The 22,620-nt window shown below is 42.2% G+C and overlaps 1 protein-coding gene across 1 annotated transcript in view; it reads right to left on the reverse strand.

Annotated features, from left to right (window-relative positions):
* The window catches only part of COL4A2 (collagen type IV alpha 2 chain), a 732,177-nt gene that overhangs the window by 60,885 nt on the left and 648,672 nt on the right, over window positions 1-22,620 (reverse strand). Inside the window, exons 38-40 of the mRNA XM_078657554.1 lie at window positions 8,656-8,763; window positions 5,400-5,471; window positions 5,191-5,316 (exon numbers count right to left, since the gene is read on the reverse strand). Coding sequence (XP_078513680.1) covers window positions 5,191-5,316; window positions 5,400-5,471; window positions 8,656-8,763 — 306 coding nt within the window. The remainder of the gene's footprint in view (window positions 1-5,190; window positions 5,317-5,399; window positions 5,472-8,655; window positions 8,764-22,620) is intronic.

The raw sequence follows: 22,620 nt of genomic DNA on the forward strand, positions 1-22,620 counted from the left end.
CAAATAATTGCGCCTCATTTGCGCATTCCTAGCTGCTGATATATTTTTAAAATATTTGTACGGTTAATTTGCAGGTATTTAAATATTTGTTTACAAAAAAATTACATTCTCCAGCATTTCCTTTCACACTCCCTGTAGCCCAGCATGGTTATTTTGGGGGTGCTGCACCCCTACTCCCATCGCCTATATTTTCATCTCTAGAACCTCCCTGCAAGACTCACCCTGACTGTAAGTGACTGAGCCCATTATCCGCCCACAGCAAACACTAAATAAATAGAGCAAAAGGATGGTGTCAAGTGTGAGGCAATCGCGTAAACTGAGAGCGTGAGGGAGCCTGTGAGTTCTGCTGGGAAGGTAAGCTTGCAAGGGCAGTGTGAGAAGTGTTAATAAGATGTGAAGTAAGCCTGCGAGGTCACTGTGTGGAGGATCATGTCAGATCTGATGTATGCATGTGAGATGTTTCTGGGTGGTGGTTAATGTACCTGCTGCAGAAATCAGTATACACTGAATGCCACTGTATGAACCCCTGTAGGTGAACTCTATGCCTCAGCTGTCCAGCGGCCTGTATAATAAACTTTATATCAGCTGGTGACAAAAGTCTGTAAAGCACGTAGACCTGTTGCAGTGACTTAGTACAAATTTTCCAGTTACTAATTTAGTGGATTTATTCCACTTCTCGGAATTCTTCACTGAGTATGACAAATCAAGTAATGTTTAACATCACTCTAGTAGCTTAGGAGATGTGTCCTGCCTCCCCATCAACCCATCCGAATCTTTGTGTTGAGGTTTCATGGGTTCCCAGAAGGTATACTATCAGCTTTGCATTCATTTATCCTTTTTAGAGTGTACTTCAGATTAGGTGGCAATTTATCCCTTTATATCCTCGTCCATACACTTAAGCAATCTGATCAGGGAATAGCTTTTGTCATTTCATGGCACTGGCAATTTTTAGAAATGAGGGATTGTGAAACCGATCCACAGTACTATGGGAAAATGCAAACAAAAATACAGACAGGCACGTAGTGTATTTAGAACTGTCTATAAAATAGGCAAATAGGAGCACCCTTTTACTGGTATGCCTTTGAATGTAGATGTTCAAAAGATAAACAGATGTAGGAGACAGAAAGAACTGGTGGGCAGTGGCTATCACTGACAACATTAAAAATACACAAATGAAAATGGGAGTAGCATTGGAGGAGGATGTTGATTATCTAAAAAAACACATACAAAAAAGTGACCAAAAAATACGGTGGTACTAAACTCGTTTTATGAACCTTTACATTTCTGAATGTAACACAGACATACATGTTAACCACAACTTTTTTGATAGGACATTTTAGCCGAAAAAAATGTTTGTAGTGCACTTTTTTTTGTACTAACAATTGGCAGTTACACTATGGGGTATTAGTGAGACCTTATGGGAAGATTTTTGATGTAGTCTAAGATTCAAAGGAATGCTCACGATTGCATGGACACATTGTAAACAACGTGTCCATGTGTTATTAAGCACCGAGTGAATCACAATTGTAGGACAGATACACTTGTGATTAAATACACTTTAGAAATTGGAGTTACAGGCTGCCTCATTTAATGTGCATGGCTGCTACAGTGTGGGTTTATAACATGGCTTATGTGGTAAATGATTAGGTCTTATGTGTGAGGTTCGATGAAAAGCTTAAAAGATGTCTTGGCAAACATGTTGATGCCCTTAAATATTATGTGGATCAGATAGCTTGGTTGACAGAGTGGCAATATTGGGTACTTACTATAATTACCATCCTTGCACAATTGGGTAAGGGGCTATCCTGATATCTAAACATGGTCAGTAGGATGTAGGGTTGAAGTCTGGCATGCATGGAGAGTGCTGGACATCATGCATGGGATGCTTCAGTGCTCTAAGACGTCAACCCTGAAGTGTTGGATGCACAATCTACTGAAAGGGACAGACTGCCAGTCTGAACAAGGAATACAGATCTATTGGACCACTCAGGAAAGGTGGAGGTGCAACAGTATTACAGGACACTGAAGTGTCTATGCAGTACCTCTAGGAGTGAGGAACGAACAGCCCTCAGGAAGATATGGGGGCATATTATCAAGAACGGCGATAAATTTATCGGCGCTTTAGCGGCAGGAAACTGACGCTAAAAAGGCGGTAATGGGCTTGATAATATGCTCTTGTGAATTGTCTGAACTGGGGTGGCAGAGTGGGCTAAAGAACGGTTAGAAACCGGTCCTCGGAAGCTTGTTTCCGGTCCAGGGAAGGCATGGCTTGGCAGTTCGGGCTGGACTGTTCCCATGAGGCACAGGGTCAAACTGATTTGCATATAGCCATGTCTGAACTGGGGTGGCAGAGTGGGCTAAAGAACGGTGATGGATCAAACCCAGATCTTTTGACTGGGTGTGAGTGTTTGATTGGTTCAGATGCTCCGTCCATCACCACCCCCTTTTGCACCGCTTTTGGCTGCCATAAGTGTGGCAGGGTATGCTCAGACGTGAGTCCCTTGCTCACTTTGCCACTGGATTCAAGCAAGCCGGGCTGAAGACGGCTGTAATGCCACAAACCGGTCCTCGGAAGCTTGTTTCCAGGGAAGGCATGGCTTGGCAGTTCGGGCTGGACTGTTCCCATGAGGCACAGGCTCAGACTGATTTGCATATAGCCATGTCTGAACTTTGGGTGGCAGAGTGGGCTAAAGAACGGTGATGGATCAAACCCAGATCTTTTGACTGGGTGTGAGTGTTTGATTGGTTCAGATGCTCCGTCCATCACCACCCCCTTTTGTACCGCTTGTGAATTCCCATAGCAGCCCAGGTTCTGGTGTTAACCTGGGCTGCTACGGGAATTCACAAGGGCATATTATCAAGCCCATTATCGCCGCTTTAGTGGCAGTTTCCATTTTCTCGCCGTTCTTGATAATAGGCCCCAAGGTTCCCAACCCACAAAAGTGGTGAATCTATGTAAGTATGCATGTATATGGAACTTCTATAGTGTGAACCTAGCCAAAAGGCCGTGGACCCCTGTTCAGGGTCAAAGTTAAGCATAAAGCCGACGAGTAATTGGTGAGGTAGTTGGGTTATTGACCGTTAATGCATTGTGGTGTAGTGCTCTTTTGAGTGGTGAGTCTTCAATTCTTCACTAAATTGGAGCATAGTTGTGGCAGTCCAGATCCTGGGGGCATAGATGAAAAAGGCATGCTGCTTTATTGTTTCTATTTTACACTTCCTAATCTGCAGTCTGACGGTGTCCTGGCTGCAGGTGTGCTGAAAAAGACCAGAGACGGTGACCATGTCTGCAAAACAAGTGGGGTGCTCTGGTTGTGATGGTTTTCTAAATGATGCAGCTGGTTTTGAAGATGTTGCAAGCTGCAAGAGGAGCCAATAGAGTTCCACCAGGATGGGGTTGATATTATCATATTTCTTTAAGTTTTGGATGAGGCGTGGTGCGGCATGCAGTCTGCCCTTAAAGAGTGCTCGTGTGTAGTCTGAAAGGCCATGTAGCAGGACATTGCCACCGTCCAGATGTGAGAGTATGAAGGCTTGAACAACAGTTCTGAAGTTGCTTCCTGGAAGGAATTGATTCACTTTCTGTAGAAAAATGAGCTGGTCCAGACCTTCTTTGTTTTCTTGGCAAGTGCTCCTTGAGGATGAGACTGGTATCCAGGGTGAAAACCAAGTGACTTGCCATTTGGTGAAAGTTGGGGTTCAAAGATGTCAAGTTTCATGCTATGGATCAAGGTTTGTACGGTGTCTTGCTTGTTGTTCTTGGTAAATAATAGAAATTCTATCTTGGTTAGGTTGTTCTTCAGGTAGATGCTGGACATTCAGGTCTAGATGGTGGTTGAGGCATTGGGTGCCTGAAAGAGAGATAACTTTCAAGTAGATTTTGTATCATCGGCACACTGGGGAATGTTGATGCTATCCTCGGTGAGCATATTTTATGAGGTTCACCCAAGATGTACATAGTCGCAATCCACTGGAAGTTGCAGCTTCCAAGCTACTGGTTAATAGGGTTCACCAGGGATGCCTGGGGCATTATGTTAGATGTCAACAACATATTTAGTCTATGGAATCAGGTAGAACAGGGAGATGCAGCTTCCCATCCCCAAACAGAGGAGCCTATGAAATGCTAGCTTAACTAGGAAAGGAGCGCCTCACTATGAGACCTGTGTCCCATGAGCTAGTGAGAGAGTTGTGAGTTAATGTATCCATTCAGTAGAGGTAGATGCACAAGCCAGCACAGCTTTCTTAATTCTCCCACCCACAGCAGCACAAAACCCTTGGGAAGGTCTGTTTTCAGTCCAGCAAGGTTAGATGAATAAGCGGCCCTAGGAGGAATCATGGTTCCATAGAGGGGGGTTGGCACTTAAAGTGCACTGTAGAGGGAAGAGCAGCAGTGAATAGAAAAGAGAGAGGGGTAGAAAGGACTCTCCTCAAGGCCCTTCCTGGCTTAAACAGTTTCAAACAGGAAAAGTTTTGCCCGGCCAGATTGGGAGGAAAGGTTCAATAGGAAAAGACGATCTAGGTGTTGACCAGATCGAGGGAGCTGGTCCTGCTTGGTGAATTGGCCTGCAGGCAGGCTGTGGTTCAGAGGTGCGAAATCAAACAAAGCATCAAGGCATGTATGCAGCAATCAACAAGGAAGTGCAGATGTTACTGCATAGAAACAGCAGATGTCTACAGTTACCTGGTACATTTTGTTGTCCCTAGTGCCAGCTGGAGAGTGGGTTATTTAAGAAAGCCAATCAGGTTAGGGGTCTGATGTTTCTTTGTGTGAGTCATAGCAGAATAAACGAGGGTCAGGCGTGCCCAGGGAAGCGGTCACAAAGAGAACGTCAAATCCCTGCACGATCATGTGACCTGGAAGCAGGCAGGGGCTTCGAAGTGCAGAAACAAACCAGACATCTCTACCATCGGGGCATTCAAGTCACAGAACTGATTCTACTTGCTTTAGATAATGGCCTACAATAAGTCAGAAAGTTGTGGAATGAAGTGTTATAAAGGATTACGTTAACTCTCTGGGGAGAGGTACAATATAACACACATAAAACTTTTTTAACATTATGCCAAGGACCTGATAAATTACAAACATTTAGTTTTCTGGTTGAAAAGGGCAATAGAGGGTGACAAGAATATGGCACCGAAGATGAAGCCCATGTCCTCAGAAATAAAAGTGCTGTTGGTTCCATTACTAACCTGGATCGCCTTGCGTTCCCTTCAGACCCGGAGCTCCTGGTTCTCCAGATATAGCACTCCGCTCTCCTAGTTCTCCCTTTTCTCCTTTACTGCCAAACGAGCCTTGAGTTCCGAAGGCATCAGGACCTGTTAGGAGATTAAGATTGAGATGGGATCATTCGTGCTCTAAGTCAACATTTGTGCATGATTAAACGAACTGGGAAACAAACCTGGTGATCCGGGGAATCCTTTGCTGCCTGGTAATCCATGCAGTCCGGTTAGACCTCTGTACCCGGGGAGGCCTGTGAACAAATGTGCAGATATATTTTTTATTTCTTGGGTCGATCAATGCTCCCTCTGTGCTTTTTGTGTTTTTTTTATAACACATTACAACACTGTATAACATAGTCTAATATTGATAGGCAGCATGCAGACTGGAGTCTTTTCAGGAGAAAGCTGCAGCCAGAGGTTTAATAGCAAAATGTTCTGAAAATGAGACAAATTATTTTCTAATGAAAAGATAACAAGATTAACCAGCCACTTTAAAAATTTTACACAATTGATAGCTACGAATATTTGAAATATTGGTCTATGTAATTGGCAGGAAATTAAATACAAAATTGAAATGAATGATTCTAAGGCAGTGAGTATGGGCTCATTTAAGGAGACATTGGTAAGTACACACTTACGTGATCACAGTCTTCAGCTATTATTTACATTTTGTTTGACTGTACTCTAGGACTCATGACTAATTTTGTTCAGATATCTTTTGCAGTGCAAGTCTAGAGAAGATAACCTCTTTGCTCTTATACATCTTCACGCTTGAAGCCTCAGCATGTCCTCTGGCGGGGAGGGCTGTTACGTTTTCCAAGGAACCAGTGCACCAACAGATTAAATCACCACCTTCTGAATCACAGTAGTCTCTGGGTCACTGGTTCTGTTTCCAACAAGGACCTACCATTGAAGTTGCTGAAGTCTATGTGTGTGGTGGAGCACTGATTAAATAGTGGGCTACCTACAGGCAAGTATTAGCTGGGCATAAAGTATGTCCCTCAGGGTTCCATTCTTAGCCCCCTTCTTTTCAATCTGTATGTTACCCCTTTAGCCCACATAGCAGATAGCGTCGGTCTCACTCTATTTATGTACGTACGCCGACGATTCGCAGATTGTCTTTGCGCTTACTAAATCTGACAAGGCCTCCACCTCTCTCCTTTCAGTTGGGCTTGGTGAAATTGCCAAGTGGATGGACCATAACCTTCTCAAGTTGAATAGGGGTAAGACCGAAGTCCTTGTCCTGGGGCACAAACCCGACCTATGGACCTCGAGGCACTGGCCTATTGAACTCGGCCCCCTTCCAGCACCTGTGGAACACGTACGTAATCTCGGTGTTGTTATTGACAAGGATCTGACAATGCAATGCCAAGTAAACAAGGTATCATCCACATGCTTCACCATTATACGGTGGTTGAGAAAGATCTTGTGGATGTTGCCTGTGGATACCCAGCAATCGGTCGTGAGTGCCTTGGTCACCTCCCGGTTGGACTATGGTAACATACTCTACCTGGGGGCGGCCAAGGCTGTCACACGCCGCCTTCAGTTGGTACAAAACGCCGCAGCGCGCCTGCTTAGTGGCCGCCGTAAAATCGACCATGTATCCAGCCACCTTTGTGAGCTTCATTGGCTGAAGGTGGAAAACCGTGCGAAGTTCAAGGCGCTTACCTATATGCACAAGATCAGACAGAAGGTGGCCCCAAGTTATCTTCAGACCTTGGTGAAATTGTATTCTCCTACCCGTTCCCTCCGATCCTCCTCCCAAATCCTCTTCTCTGTGCCGAGGGTCAAACTTTCTTGAATGGGAGGCCATTCCTTTGCCTATCTGGGGCCTCAGTTATGGAACTCTCTTCCTCTGATCATTCGGTCGGAGGATAGTCACAGTTGCTTCCGCAAAGTCGTTAAGACCTGGCTCTTTGATCAATAACTGCATCCGCCTCTACCTGACTTTATTAGTTGCACAATCTTAGCGCCGGGAAACCCTTAGGGGTAGCTGCCGCGCTCTACAAACTCATATAATAAATAAATACATAAAATAAAGTACAATGTTATAAGTTAAATTATGTTATATGGGTCTTATAGAGTGCGCTAATACCAAACAAGGCATCTTGGTGCTAGTATCAGAAAAAATGGTGGATAAAGTTGAGGAAAAAGTAACTAAATTAAGAACCAGTTGTCTAAGGAGATTCATTTAAGTTGCAGATTTAAATTGCCACCTTTTTAAGTCCATCCTAAACTTTAGAAGATTGGATTGAAATCGCAAATGTTTAGGAAGAAAGTTCCACCATTTTGTAGCAGTGTGGGAAAAACTCCCTCCCTCCCAACCCCCAATGGGCTTTTCTTATTCTATGAACTTGCACTTTTTGGGCACCGCTAGTCAGCAAAGTACTGGTGGGGGAGTACCATTTAAAAATGTCTTGCAAAAATGAAGGACCATCTAAATGTAGTCCTTGTGGACCCAGTAAAGTGCTTTAAACTGGATGCGTGCCCGAATGAGGAGCCAATGGAGATCCCTGGTAGAGTTGGTTACTAAGCACAACTTAGGAAGATTCAGCAGGACTGCGTTCTGTAGGGTTTGAAGTTTATCAAGAACTCGAGTTTTAGCTCCTACAAATAAGGCATTGCAGTAATCAATTTTTGAGATCGTAAGCGCTAGGATTACTGTTTTTCTCAGCTCCATTGGAAGATATGATAAACCACAATCAGTTAGAAACAAATGTTGGAAGTAAAGAAACATTGACCCAGTCTGACACAGAGAATGCATCCTGGACCTGAATTAGACAACTTCTTGCCTTGTGATGCGTGCTGAGGAATAAAAATGAGTTGAAAAGTGACCTCTCTATATATGAGACACATGTTTGTCATTAGTCCGAGCTTAAACAGGAAGGTCGATGACTGGTTGACAATTCACAAGTCACTTTGAATAAGTTGGGTTTTCAGCAAGTTAGGTCCATGCTCCAAAATTGAAGAAGATACACTTTGTCGTGACAGAGGCCGAGAAATAGCTGCAAAATGCTGAATACATTCAAATTAGAGCAGTGCTTCAAAAGCCCAGATGATTAATGTATTAAAAGGTTCAGTGTCTGCGACTTAGTATAAATCCAGGAGGCATGAGGTAGGAGGTAGGATATAGGGCTATGTCAACAGAGGTGATCATTGCAGTCATCGGGCGAGTTTGGTAGTAGGAAAAGTGAGTGAGTCAGGGGGAGTGAGAGGACATGTATTTTCAAATGACCTATTTACAGTGTATGATACTCCCAGAGTGCCTTAGAATTCCCTCATCATAGTCTTACTCATTTGCACAGAATAGATATCTACTGCTCGGAGAAGCACATACATGTCAGCGAGCAGTAATTATCAAACCGGTCAAGTAAAGACAGCAATGCCATATTTTCTGCAAAACAGATGTAACCAGAATGTACTGTTTTTGCTCACCTGGTTGTCCTGGTAGACCTGGGACTCCAACATTCCCCTTTTCACCTGAATATCCAGAGATACCTGGACGGCCCTGAGATCCCGGGGTCCCAACAAGCCCTGGAAAGCCTGTGGAAAAAAATAAATAGTTTTAAAGTCAGGTAAAACCAATAAAACGTAGTTTCTGTGTAGCATGATGTAGTAACATGCTTATTTGGCACATATCTATATGTTGAAATACCGACTATAGAAGCATCATGGCACAAAAGAAAATATTGTGTCCAAATTAAGGAGAATAATTTTTTTTTAAATATATATATATATATATATATTCACTGAAAAAACCATAGGTTATAGACCATATATAGTTAGGAATTAGCATTTAGAAAACCTTATTTTACTCACACAAAACCATTGAAATTCCATATATAGTTAGTTGCACTAACTATATATCGCGCACCCGCAATCCACTGCTGATGATGTCACATATTACATCATTCATGACATGGTCAGTGACATCACTGATGACATCACTGATGACAACATCCAGTGATTATGTGTTTTTGTAAAGTTTAAATATGTTTTACATATTGAAGAATGAGTGGATGTATAAGTGTCTGAATGAAGGTTTTAGTAGGTGCGTGATTGACTGTATGAGTGAGTGATTAAATGCGTCTTACTGAATGCACGGGTTAGTGACTAAACTGTCTGAAAGTGTGCATCAGTATGTCTGTTGTTGTGCAAGCTGCTGCATGTGTTGATCAGTAGCTATATAAGTAGCTATATGGGTTATTGATTGGTTGCACAAGTATTTGTATGGGAGACTGAGTGTGTGTATGGCTGGCTGGGAGGTGTGTGACTCTGTGCAGATCAATGTGTACTTGTATCAGTGATTCTATAAGAGAGTAAGTATGTGTTAGTATATGTTTCAAAAATGTAAGGTGTTCTGTGTTTAACTGTATAGATGAGAAAATGGAAGTGTGATTGATTCTTTTCAGGACTGACTAGGTGTGTGAGTAACTCCATGGATGAGTGGCAGAGTGTGAGTGTCTGTATAGGTGTATGAGTGCATATGATAGTGTTGTAAAGATGAGTGATTGTATGTATGAATGATTGTATGAGTGAATGTGTGTGTAGACATAGGAATCAGTGAGTGCGTATGTAGTAACTAGTATTGGTGTGTCAATGGTTTCAAAAATGATACTCTCTATTTAACACTGGGTGTAACGGAGGTTATATTAGAGTGTGAGGAGATGCATTGTATTATCACATGAATGATATCATCAGTGATGTGATCATTGATGTCAAGTGAGATGTCATCAGTGATGTCATTTGAGATGTCATCAGTGATGTCATCAGTGATGTCACTGACCATGTCATGAATGATGTAATATGTGACATCATCAGCAGTGGATTGCGGGTGCGCGATATATAGTTAGTGCAACTAACTATATATGGAATTTCAATGGTTTTGTGTGAGTAAAATAAGGTTTTCTAAATGCTAATTCCTAACTATATATGGTCTATAACCTATGGTTTTTTCAGTGAATTTTCAAGGTTTTGTAAATGCTAATTCCTAACTATATATGGTCTATAACCTATGGTTTTTTCAGTGAATTTCATTGGTTTTTTAACAGCTAATATCTGTAGCTGTAAAATGTATTCTTCTTTAAATCCAAAAAGATATTTTATATGTTTATTAATAATTTTTTTTTAAAATATTTTTTTTTCTTTGTTCCCGCTTCGCGAATCGGGAAGCTTCCCGTTAGCTGACCTTGATGCCGCGAAATAGACCGCGAGCCGGTAAACGTTTCTTTACCGCAACTGCCGCGTTAGAAAACAACATCGTGACGCCTCCCGTCCGCATGACGTTTCGCGTTGTCGCGTGATACGTCATATGACGTGCTACGTTAGCGAACTGGTACGCTTACCGAGTCGCAAAGCACAGGTTTCTGGAAGCAAACCTGGAGGCCCTGCAAAGGGCTTAACGTAAACACAGCAGGTCATGTGACTTGGTAATAACACTTTTCATTGGTTCATTTCGCTTTTGGTTTCCTAATGATGTAAGACTAGGTCATATAATCTAAAATGAACACTTTTCATTGGTTGAGAACTATTGTTTTTCCCAAATGATGAAAACCCCTCCTTCTTTCCTCACTCTGACTTTCATCTTTGTGAGAGAAAGACCCTTTGTTACCAGTGAGCAATGGCTTCTTTAGTAGCTTCAGCTGGTGCTTCCCCACCACCTCCACCACATCCAAGGAAGAGTGGACCACCTGCTCAAGTTATAATTCAGCAAGAAGAGGAAGAAGAAGAACAGGACGACGAGCACGAAGAGAGGCACTTTTTGCCTGAGGAGCCCAGGACGTCTCACCGGAAAGAAAACTTCATTTGGCAATTTTTTAAAATTCCCAAAGGTCAGAAAAAAGTAAATGCAAGATACGTAACTTGCCTTATATGTCAAGATAGACTGTCCAGAGGGACCGACAAAAAATACAGTTTCGGAAACTACACAATGCATCGCCATATGACTAGGTGGCATCCTAACAACTACAGTGCTGCACAGTTTCGTAACGACCTAGATAATCTCCCTATTATGGCCAGAAGATCTGTTGTACCGGAAGTAACGGGACCAGAGGGCAGGGAGATGGTGCCAAATATTCAAACGAGATTTCATGAAGTAAAACACGTCTGCGTACATTGCAATGGATTCATTTGCTACGGAGAAAGAAGCATCACTCTGATCAACAGAGATATTGACTATCATATGCAAGTTTGTACGAAACGCCCCAAATAATAAATACTTTTTTTTTGTTTTGTTGCTCCTGTTGAGCCCTTTACAATGAATCGTTTTCATTGCCCCCTGCAAGAAAAACCCAAAAAAATATAAAACTGTTCAGAAAAATTCAAAAAAAGTAAAAAAATGTTCAGAAAAATAATAAAAAAAATATAAAACAACAAAAACAATAAAAAAAAAGTTCTTTTCAGAACTACCTCCCCGTTATTAAAAAATTGGTACAATATTTGGAACTGTGCCAACCTCTATTTCTCGTAGTTCGCTTCCCAGTTCGCTCGCCGGTACGCGAACCGGAAGTGAACCAAAAAATTAAAAAAAAAAAAAAAACAGTAAGTATAAGGGAAGGAAACAGACACTTATGTTAAAAGAAAGACAGCTATAGGGGAGTAAACTAGAGATACTATTACCCGTAATCCACTGCTGATGATGTCACATATTACATCATTCATGACATGCTCAGTGACATCATCAGCAGAGGATTGCGGGTTTTTTGGCAACGTGCCTTATCCACGGTTTAATAACGCTGCCTTTTGCTTTATATAAGTTTTCAAATTGTATGAAATATATACCAATAGGTCGTTATGAACCTTTAGGTAGTGCTTTTCTTCATGAGGTCTGGTCGCTTCCATACACATACAGATGTTTCAAAGATGATCAAGAAGTTTATCTGAATGGAGAGGAATGCACTGAGACGCCAGATCATTCACTAATGTGTAGGCACATACAGTTACACGGTTCATGCAACAAACACCGCCCAAATATGGCTTGCGTGTTGCAAGGCACGCCAGTTCCTGCTATCATCCCCACGTTCAAGTTGTTGGAAAATGGTAGTTATTTGATGCTCAATAATGAAGATTGTTCTGGGTTAATTAAAAGTATTCCTTTTATCGTAACAGTAAGTGAACGGGTTATTTGCTGCAGAAATGTTCTATTTCCTCCCACACATGAACATAGGGAGTTTTCAATCTGGCCACAAATACCAACCTTGGGAGCACATTTCAACGGCATGGCAAGAATAAGAGCTCTTTTGTCTCAGAGAGAGGTGGCCTTGAGTTCGGCCCGTGAAACTTTCGTGCTTCACATAGCGAACACCCGTACAGAGGTGCAGACCCTTTTAAATACTGATTCGCCTTTGCATTTCAGCGACATGGTTCGGACTATCTTTGACGCGTCCTCCACAAAGGCCCTGGCGCACTTTTTTAAAGTTGTTACCAGTGGTCTCGTGACTTCATTTGAGAAAATCTTTGGAGTCATCCCTGCTTTCTTTCATTCTATTTTTTCCACTCTGCTTCGTGGATTCCCATTTTTACTTGCATTACCAGCGGACGCTCTTGTGCTTTTTTACATTTTTAAATATGGATGTCCCTCCTGTGCAAGCTCCCGCCCTGCAGCTGCTGACACTGTTCCGCAATCGCATGCTAGAATATTATGGCACAATGCCGTTGGCGATATTAAGCACGGCATATGGATTATCTTTTCGATTCTCCTACTTCACCTGTGTCCAGCCTGTATTTCACTGCCTGACCTGTGATTTCGATTGGGCCATTGATTTGTGTCTCTGCGGACCGGTTTCTCCTGACGTCGACTTTAATCAGCTGATGACTCCTATCATTACTCACGAGTTGGTTTGTCCTGGCGAAAGGATTATGGCTGTGGCATTGATGCATGGACTAATTGGTCCCTGGAATTTACTGGCGGCAACACAGTCTTTCTTGGAACAGAGCTTTCTTGAAAACCCACCGAGCTGTCCTCTGATGGTGATAGAGGATCCGGTGCTGGGAGAGCACGTATCTTCTTTTCCGCTTTTAAATTGGATGGCTGAACTCTTTTCGGATGAAGACGGTGACTTCCTATTGGAGGCTGTTGCAGCTTATTTTGCATACACAGTTATGTCATAGACCTTTTTCATGTTTGATATGCTGAGTACTAGCATTTCATTGACAATTCATTGACTTATTTGTCAAGTTTTTATTATTTAGCTTGCCTATTGGCTTAAGACTCGATAAAGTACTTGGCTGTTTTATTTTTCTTTAGCATTAAATTTTCCTAGTTTTTAATGTTTTACCTTGCGGACCGTCCACATATAAAGTTGCAATCTGCTCTCATGAGATGGCACTTCTATTATCTTATTCAGTTCGTTTCCGGATCATGGGGAGGTGTCATCTAGGTCCTGGATATCTTTACACCGTGTTAAGTTAGCATGGGCTCATTACCGGTTTAAACGCCATTTTTCCTTTTTTGCAACTTCTGCACACGACACTTAGTTGTTGCTTTAGCTTTCAACCTAGTAGTTCATCGTGGTTTACATGAGAATAATATGTTATTGCTCTACTATCTGCTTTGCTTGTTAAACTATATCTGTACAGCGAGTGCTGAAGTTTCAAGAACAACACGATACAGAATTGTTATGAGGTCTGATCTCCACGACTTCATACTCATAACATAAGTGCAGCTTCTGCCAATTCTGGGCATGAGGCGGGTTTTATATTGCTTTGCCGAACACACATACACAACAGTTGATGCGGTTCACATGAAGAGAGAGCTGGTGTATGCTGATGTGATTCCTTCAAATCTAAGACACTAAAGTATGGGCACGCCCTAAACCAACACAAACAGACCTTCTTAGCAAATAATATAATATGTGTATTAGGGAGGGTGAGATATAAGCAGCCGCGGGCCGTGGAGGAATTACGGTGGGGCAGGGAGGCTGGGAGGGGGAGGGGCAGGGTGGAGCCCTCTCCACCCTGCCCCTCCCCCTCCCCGCCTCCCTGCCCCACCGTAACTCCCTCCACGGCCCGTGGCTGCTTATAAGTGTTGCTAACTCTTATTCATTTACAGCATGTTAACATACTGTCACCATTCGCTTTTTATGTACTAGTAACTATGCTGGTAATTTTGCTACTGATAATATGTGTACTTGTATTATCTAAGATACTACGCCTGAGAAGACGGCATTAGTAAATAAACATTTCAAATACACATGTGTTCTTCTTAACTCCATGTTCTGGTTTCTAAGAAATATATAACGACCGACTGTTCATGAGTTCCACGTATCCTGAGGTACTATAAGTTCATATTCTGGATTGTCTAAACATTGAGAGTTTGTTATATCCAATGTGACACTGTACCTAGCTTGCTAAGGGGTTTTTGATTACTAAGGTGAGTTTTGGGACACCCTAATTCGCCGAGGTTCCAATCCTCTGTCCACAGTTCTGTGTGAGAACAGAAACCCTGCGACAGGGGCACCCCCGACCCTTGCTGGAGCTTCATCACACTTGCGATACAACTCCAGCAATGCGCCACCTTTACGGCACAGATACATCACGCATCTGTGCTGTTTTTGCCCCATGATGCGCCGCATTGTAAATGCAGCACACCATAGGTGACGGAACAGCGGCACAGAATGACTAACACATCCCTGGTGATGCGCCAGTCATCATAAATCTATCCCTATGCTTCTTATCTTGTTAGAGATGAACCGCCATATGTATCATCAAAGTTTTTTGCATTTCCTAAATAGCGAACTTTAAGGAATAAATAGCGATTCTTTACCATTCCTAGTTTGCGATGAGCTATTTGCTAATTACAAATTACCCATTCATTTCCTTCATTTCCATAGGGCGGTTGGACTCACTTTTAGCTCGAACGGCTGAATGGATTTCCACGAAACTTGGCAAAATTGTAGGGACTGGTAGCCCGATGTGCCTTTGCTATGTCTCAAGATATATGCTCCAGTGGTTTTTACGAAAATTAACTTTGAAAAATATATATTGGGCTACATTGGCCTATATATATGTTGGAGCCCAAATGTAGCCCAATGTAGCCCAATGAAGCCCAATGAAGCCCAATGTAGCCCAATTTAGCCCAAAGATGGCCGCCAGAGACAAAAAAAACAAATGTAGCCCAAATATCAGCCAGATGTAGCCCAACTATAGCCCAGTGACAGAATGACCAATTAGCTTCGCAAACCTCCGTTACGCGAAGCGGAGCGCTGTTACAGATATATATCTTTTTTTGAACGTTAATTTCTCAAAATCCACTGGAGCACATATATTGAGACCTAGCAAAGGCACATCGGGCTACCAGTCCCTAATATTTTACCAAGTTTCGTGCAAATCCATTCAGCCGTTCGATTATTATTATTATTTTTTTTTTTTGCCCCGCGGGGCCCTTTTAAAACCTCCACATCAAACCTAGGGGGTCAGCGAGGATCTACTATGCCCCCTTATGGTCATTTGCCCCTTCGCTTTGGCCTCCTCTTGTCTCTCGATCCTACCGAGAGACAAGATGGCGGCCGCTACGGACTGTTTGGAATGTTTACAGACGCCGGAGAACCAATCAGCTTCGCTTCACAAAGCTCCGTTGCGCGAAAAGTACGCGTACTGGAGCGCTGCCCGGTCCGCTGTTACAGATATATATCTTTTTTTAAACGTTAATTTCTCAAAATCCACTGTAGCACATATATTGAGACCTACAAAAGGCACATCGAGCTACCAGTTCCTACAATTTTGCCAAGTTTCGTGCAAATCCATTCAGCCGTTCGGGCTAAAAGTGAGGCCAACCGCCCTATGGAAAACTCAATGTTAAAAACACGTTTTGGGACCCCCCTTTTTTCTCGACCCCCCCTTGACGAACCCCCCCCCAATTTTCAGGGGCTGCTCAGAAACAAAATGTGCCATTTTCCTGAAAATTTCAGCCAATTCCGTCCACAAACGCCAAAGTTATTAGACATAGAATTTTCAAAAATCCCATAGAGAAAAAATCCTAACTATATATACCTACTGGCGACCGCCAGTAGGTAATATCTATATATATATATATATATATATATATATATATATGTATCTATATCTATATATCTATATATATATATATATATATATCTCAGGAAAAAGAAGAAGCCACACTGCCGTCCCGGGTCCCCAGGAAAACAGACAACTCCACGAATCCAGTATCAGGCAAAGATTATTTATTAAGCAACGCTTAACAGAGAGAGAAAACTGACGCGTTTCGGGCGGGTGCCCTTGATCACAGTCAATTAAAAACCCCTCACACCTGAACTTTTAAGCTGCATGTGCATACCATGTGACACCTATAAACACTGAAAACATACTTTCATTACGTAAACAATGGCATGAGCTCGGGATAAGAGGAGAAAAGACACATGATGTTAACGTGGCTTAAGCTTCCCTGACACAAAAATAAGTAACAGAATGAATTCTAGTAAAATTATGTCACAAATTCTATCCGCATAAATGCTTAGTGACACATATTTACAAAGGTGTACAAGGGCAAGGATGATAAAAAACTTTCATTTATGTATATCCTCAGTAAATAAGTAAATTAGATAAAGTGAAGACTGAGACTTTGTCACATACTGAACACACTTTAACTAAATATATCAACACAGAAAGTTAATGATCATCATATATATAAAAATATAAATATATCTATAAATATGAATGTCACTTATATATGTACATATTGTTGTCGTCTATTTGCTATATATTCAAAAGACCATATATCATATGTACATATGTGTTGGAAATACTATATTCAGTGGATACCATCTTGATACTCAATAAATACTGTACAAATATATACAAATATACATAAAAATCAATCAATTCATGCCCTGTTTGTAAGCAGGTGGGGACATCGTTTTATAGTGATGGCAACCCCACCTAAGTGTACTTAATAAGGGGACATCAACATTGTGATGGCAACCCCAAATTTCCCAAACCAGTCTCCTACGTCTAATAGTATGTTTTCCCCAACAAAAATAATGGGATTGTGTGCCCAACATCTAGTGAATGACATTATACAATAAGAAACATAAATAAACAGAATCATTGAATATTGTTTCACTTTGAATATAATAGTTGTACATATATCCTACAGCAACACACAGTAATGGTAGGTTGTAATTCAAAGTTCAAACGTGAAATATATACATGGGGCAAAATGAGGGAAAAGTAAATCAAATTACTAATAAACAGAAAAAGGGGTGTGCAAAATAATTGGTTTAGTTTAATGAGTCAGTATGTTGACCTAAGAGGGGAGGCGGGCTACACTAATAAACCTCTGAACATATGGTGGTGCCAAATAGAGCCAAACGGTGCATCAAGGCTGTTGTATATATAATACAGTAACTTATAGAAAATGATATAGGTCCTCAGTGGTATTAAGACCATTCGGGACCTTAGTGTCAAGCTCTAATATCATTCTAGATTCCAGTTGTCGAAGTAACTTATCTCTGTCTCCTCCTCTACGAGGACGAGGCACAGAGGTAAGAACATAGTAGCTGAGACATTCCAAATTGTTGCTGTGCACATTTTTGAAATGTTTTGCCACCGGGTAGGCATTGTCGTTGTTTACAATTGCTCGGAGATGCTGCAAAATCCTGACGTGCACTGCAAGCCGAGTACTCCCAACGTACCTCAGGCCGCAAGTGCACGTCAGGACATATACAGCAAACTCCGTTCTGCAATCGTATTTGCCTTTGATTTTGACAGGTGTGGGGCTAAAAGGAGTCATGTAAGTACTGGTATTTACACCAAACTTACAAGCCCGGCAACTGGAGCATTTGAAAAAGCCCTGACGTTGCGAGAACCAGATTTTTGGTTTGAGGATTTCGGGAAATGCATTAGTGCCATGATTGCGGAGGGTCGGCCCTCTCCTGAAGGTGATTTTGGGGTTGTCAGGGAGGTCTGATGCTATAACATTGTCTGTTTGTAAGATTGGCCAGCTTTTAGTAAGGATTGATCTAATTTTCCTATTCTGGCAACTGTACGGTGTAATAAATCTTAACTCAGACTGTTCAGGGTTTCTTTCAATAGTTGAACTTGCACTATTTTGCTGTAGAAGGCAGTCCCTAGATTTCTTGTTAACTTTCTGAACTGCCCTCTTTAGAGTGTCAGCATGATACCCTCTCCTTCTGAATCTACTCAACGCTTCAGTAGTGCATCTCTCCAATTCGTCCTCACTGCTGCAAATTCTTTTAAGCCGGAGCAGTTCTCCATAGGGGATGTTTTCTATTGTGTGCTGCGGATGAGCACTGCTGGCATGCAGGGTTGCATTGCCAGCAGTAGTCTTTCTGTGAAGGGTAGTTGCAATTTTGCCAGATTTGTGGTATACCCTCACATCTAAAAAATCAACTGATTGTTCACTGATATGATGAGTGAATTTTAAATTGTAATCGTTGTCATTAAGTTGATCAATAAACGCAAGTGCACTAGAAACATCTCCTCTCCAAATTAAAAACACATCATCAATGAATCTTACCCACATCTGGACATGTTCCATAAAAATCTTTTGATGTATTCCCATGAGGACCTGCCTTTCCCAAAACCCCACGTGAAGGCACGCGTAGCTTGGGGAAAAGCAGGCCCCCATTGCCACCCCTCTCTGCTGCAGATATATATCTTTGCCAAACATAAAGAAATTATGATTGAGACTCCATGCTGTTAGTGTGATGAGCATTTTGCTGTGATTGTAACATTCAATCGGCCTTGTTCCTAAAAAGAACTCCAAGGCCTTCAAACCTTTCTGATGTTCAATGCTCGTATACAGAGCCTCAATGTCTAGCGTAATTAGCAGAGAGTTATCTGTCCAGGTGGTATTATGGATTTTGTTCAAAAAATGTCCCGTGTCTTTGATATATGTCGGTAATTTAACCACCAATGGTTGCAAAAAGTGGTCTATATACTGAGCAAGGTGTTCACCCATACTGTCTATAGCTGAAATAATTGGCCGTCCCGGTACAGGTGTTACTTCCTTGTGGACTTTGGGTATTAGATAAAAGCGTGCCATGCTAGGTAATTCGACATGCAGGAATTTGAATTCTTGAGTAGAGATTAAACCCTCCCTTTTGTACTGAAGGAGGAGTTTTCTCAATTTATCCCTTGCCGCGTCGTACATTTTGACATCTGTTTTGGTATAGCATGATGGATCCGATAATTGTTTGATAGCTTCAGCAATATATTGTTCTTGTGGCCATATAACAATATTGCCGCCTTTGTCGGAGCTGCACACTATATTGCGATAGTCATTTTTTAATCTAGATACCAAGTCCCAGTATTGTTTTTCTTTATCTTGTTTTATCCTGCCACGATGTTTGACCTGGTGGTGCAACTTCTTCAGATCTGATATTACCACATCATGAAATGAATCAATTGCATCCTTAGGCATGATGGGCATAAATGTAGATGATGGTTTAAATGGGCTTGATCCTGCTCCCATCTGTGGGATCTCAGCAGTTCTTAGTTCTTCCTGTGTCGATATGTTGCCATCCATGTCATTTGTACCTTGATCCAACTGGCAAAGAGTGAGTAAACCTCTTACATCACTGGCTTGGAGATTGGAAGTGGATGGCGTAGCTGAGTCTGATTCCAATGTACTATATATATATAGATATAGTTAAGTACAGATTCTCTATTCCTAACTGCACTCCTATGAACCCTAAAGGTGTGTGTTTGTGTGTGTACATATACATATATATTCAAAAAGGTGCCCTGTTTTAGAGACACACTCACAGCGAATAATTCACCAGAATTCTTTATTTAAAATCGGCGTTTCCTTCCCAATTCAATTCCGTAGCCTGATGAGTTTTTGAGAGGGCTGCTCCTTCCTCAAAGGCATTGATCCCAATAACACAGTCAACAGTGAAGCAGCCCCTCACCCTTGTCTGCATGCTCTTCGGTAATTGCTCTCCGGTGAACCTCTCAGGTGAGTAACAAAGTTGGTGCATGCTGGGAGTAAGGCGGAGTAAGGCGGATGCCGAAACGCCTCATGTTTGCTCCCTAAATAAACATTGACGGATTTTGAGAAGAAACCCCCGTGAGTGCTTCTTTCTTGTGCACAAACTTCAGGAGAGTTGAGCGGACATATATGTGTGTATATATATATATATATATATATATATATATATATATATATACTGACATCACGCTGTTTACGGCATCCACAGGATTTGAGGGATCGAGATATCCGGTGTCCGCCAGTATCTTCAGCCCGGCATGGGTGGAGGGAGGTATTTCACCTCCATTGGGCTCTATGTCTCTACATGACTGCCCCTGCCCAATTGCGGACTTGTTGGGATTGGCTGCAGCAGTACGAGGGGACTCGAGGCAGTGGCCGTACATTTTAAATGCTCTGGGGATTCCTTCACCACTCACCTGCAGGCAAGCACTTACCAACTGTTTTTACTCCCCCAAGCCACCAACCCAGCTGTGCTGACACAATGCTTTCTGGGAGTTGAAGTCTAGCGCATTAATCGCAAGCAGCAACAGGTGTGCCGATTGCATCAGGGGGAGGAGATTATGGTGCGAGCATGCATTTAGAAGCAGGATTGGAGCAGTTAGGAGAAGGACTCGTTACAGTGCAGGGCGCTTAGGAAGGCAGTTTGCCGAAATACATTCGCCGCCACTGGGACATTTTAATAAAGCGAGTTACCTGTCTTGAAATCCCCTCTGGCCTCTGATTTCTTCAACAGAAGGGATGCGGTGTGATATATATATATATATATTTATATATATATATATATATATACGTATATATTACCTACTGGCGGTCGCCAGTAGGTATATATAGTTAGGATTTTTTCTCTATGGTATTTTTGAAAATTCTATGTCTAATAACTTTGGCGTTTGTGGACGGAATTGGCTGAAATTTTCAGGAAAATGGCACATTTTGTTTCTGAGCAGCCCCTGAAAATTGGGGGGGGGTTCGTCCAGGGGGGGTCGAGAAAAAAGGGGGGTTCCAAAACGTGTTTTTAACATTGAGTTTTCCATAGGGCGGTTGGCCTCACTTTTAGCCCGAACGGCTGAATGGATTTGCACGAAACTTGGCAAAATTGTAGGGACTGGTAGCCCGATGTGCCTTTTGTAGGTCTCAATATATGTGCTCCAGTGGATTTTGAGAAATTAACGTTTAAAAAAAGATATATATCTGTAACAGCGGACCGGGCAGCGGACCGGGCAGCGCTCCGGTTCGCGTACTTTTCGCGCAACGGAGCTTTGTGAAGCGAAGCTGATTGGTTCTCTGGCGTCTGTAAACATTCCAAACAGTCCGTAGCGGCCGCCATCTTGTCTCTCGGTAGGATCGAGAGACAAGAGGAGGCCAAAGCGAAGGGGCAAATGACCATAAGGGGGCATAGTAGATTCTCGCTGACCCCCTAGGTTTGATGTGGAGGTTTTAAAAGGGCCCCGCGGGGCAAAAAAAAAAAAAATAATAATAATCGAACAGCTGAATGGATTTGCACGAAACTTGGCAAAATTGTAGGGACTGGTAGCCCGATGTGCCTTTGCTAGGTCTCAATATATGTGCTCCAGTGGATTTTGAGAAATTAACGTTCAAAAAAAGATATATATCTGTAACAGCGCTCCGCTTCGCGTACTTTTCGCGTTACGGAGCTTTGCGAAGCTGATTGGTTCTTCGGCGTCTGTAAACATTCCAAACAGTCCGTAGCGGCCGCCATCTTGTCTCTCGGTAGGATCGAGAGACAAGAGGATGCCAAAGCGAAGGGGCAAATGACCATAAGGGGGCATAGTAGATCCTCCCTGACCCCCTAGGTTTGATGTGGAGGCTTTAAAAGGGTCTCGCAGGGCAAAAAAAAAATATATCGTTTTTTTAGTTTTTTTGCGTGGAGTGCGCCCGGTTCGCGAACCGGGAAGCGTTCTGGGGAGCGTACTTTCTTGAAAATTAGTGAAAAAAGTTAGAGTAAAATAATAATTGTGAGTGATCAGATGTAGGGTAGCTCTGAGAAGAGCTTTTGGGTTTATGGTACATTTAGGTACTTATAAGTAGGTACCAATGCACAGTCTTAAATTCAGAGTGAAAATTCTGTTGCCCTCATCTGAGAAGTGAACTCCATCTCCTCTGTAGATATCTTGCATGTAGTAACGCAAGTTATTGTTGTACAGGGAGCCCATTCCATGGTCTCTCATGTAAGCTGAAACAGATTTGTTTACATGCTTCCTCGATTTCTCAATTTGTGGACAAAATTGGTTCGACCACCTCCATTTTTGTCTTTGGCATATATTTGAATATACCAAGGCAGTCTGAGGAAAAAGTGCCATCAATTGCTCAAAGGTGTCCTTTAAAAGCATTTCCAGACCTACCCCAGTCAAAGTGCCCAAATCATTACCTCCACAGTGCACAATTAACAGGTCAGGTTTTGGCAAATGCAT

The sequence above is a fragment of the Lissotriton helveticus genome, chromosome 8 (genome assembly GCF_964261635.1).
Source record: "Lissotriton helveticus chromosome 8, aLisHel1.1, whole genome shotgun sequence".
Classification (NCBI taxonomy): Eukaryota; Metazoa; Chordata; class Amphibia; order Caudata; family Salamandridae; genus Lissotriton; species Lissotriton helveticus.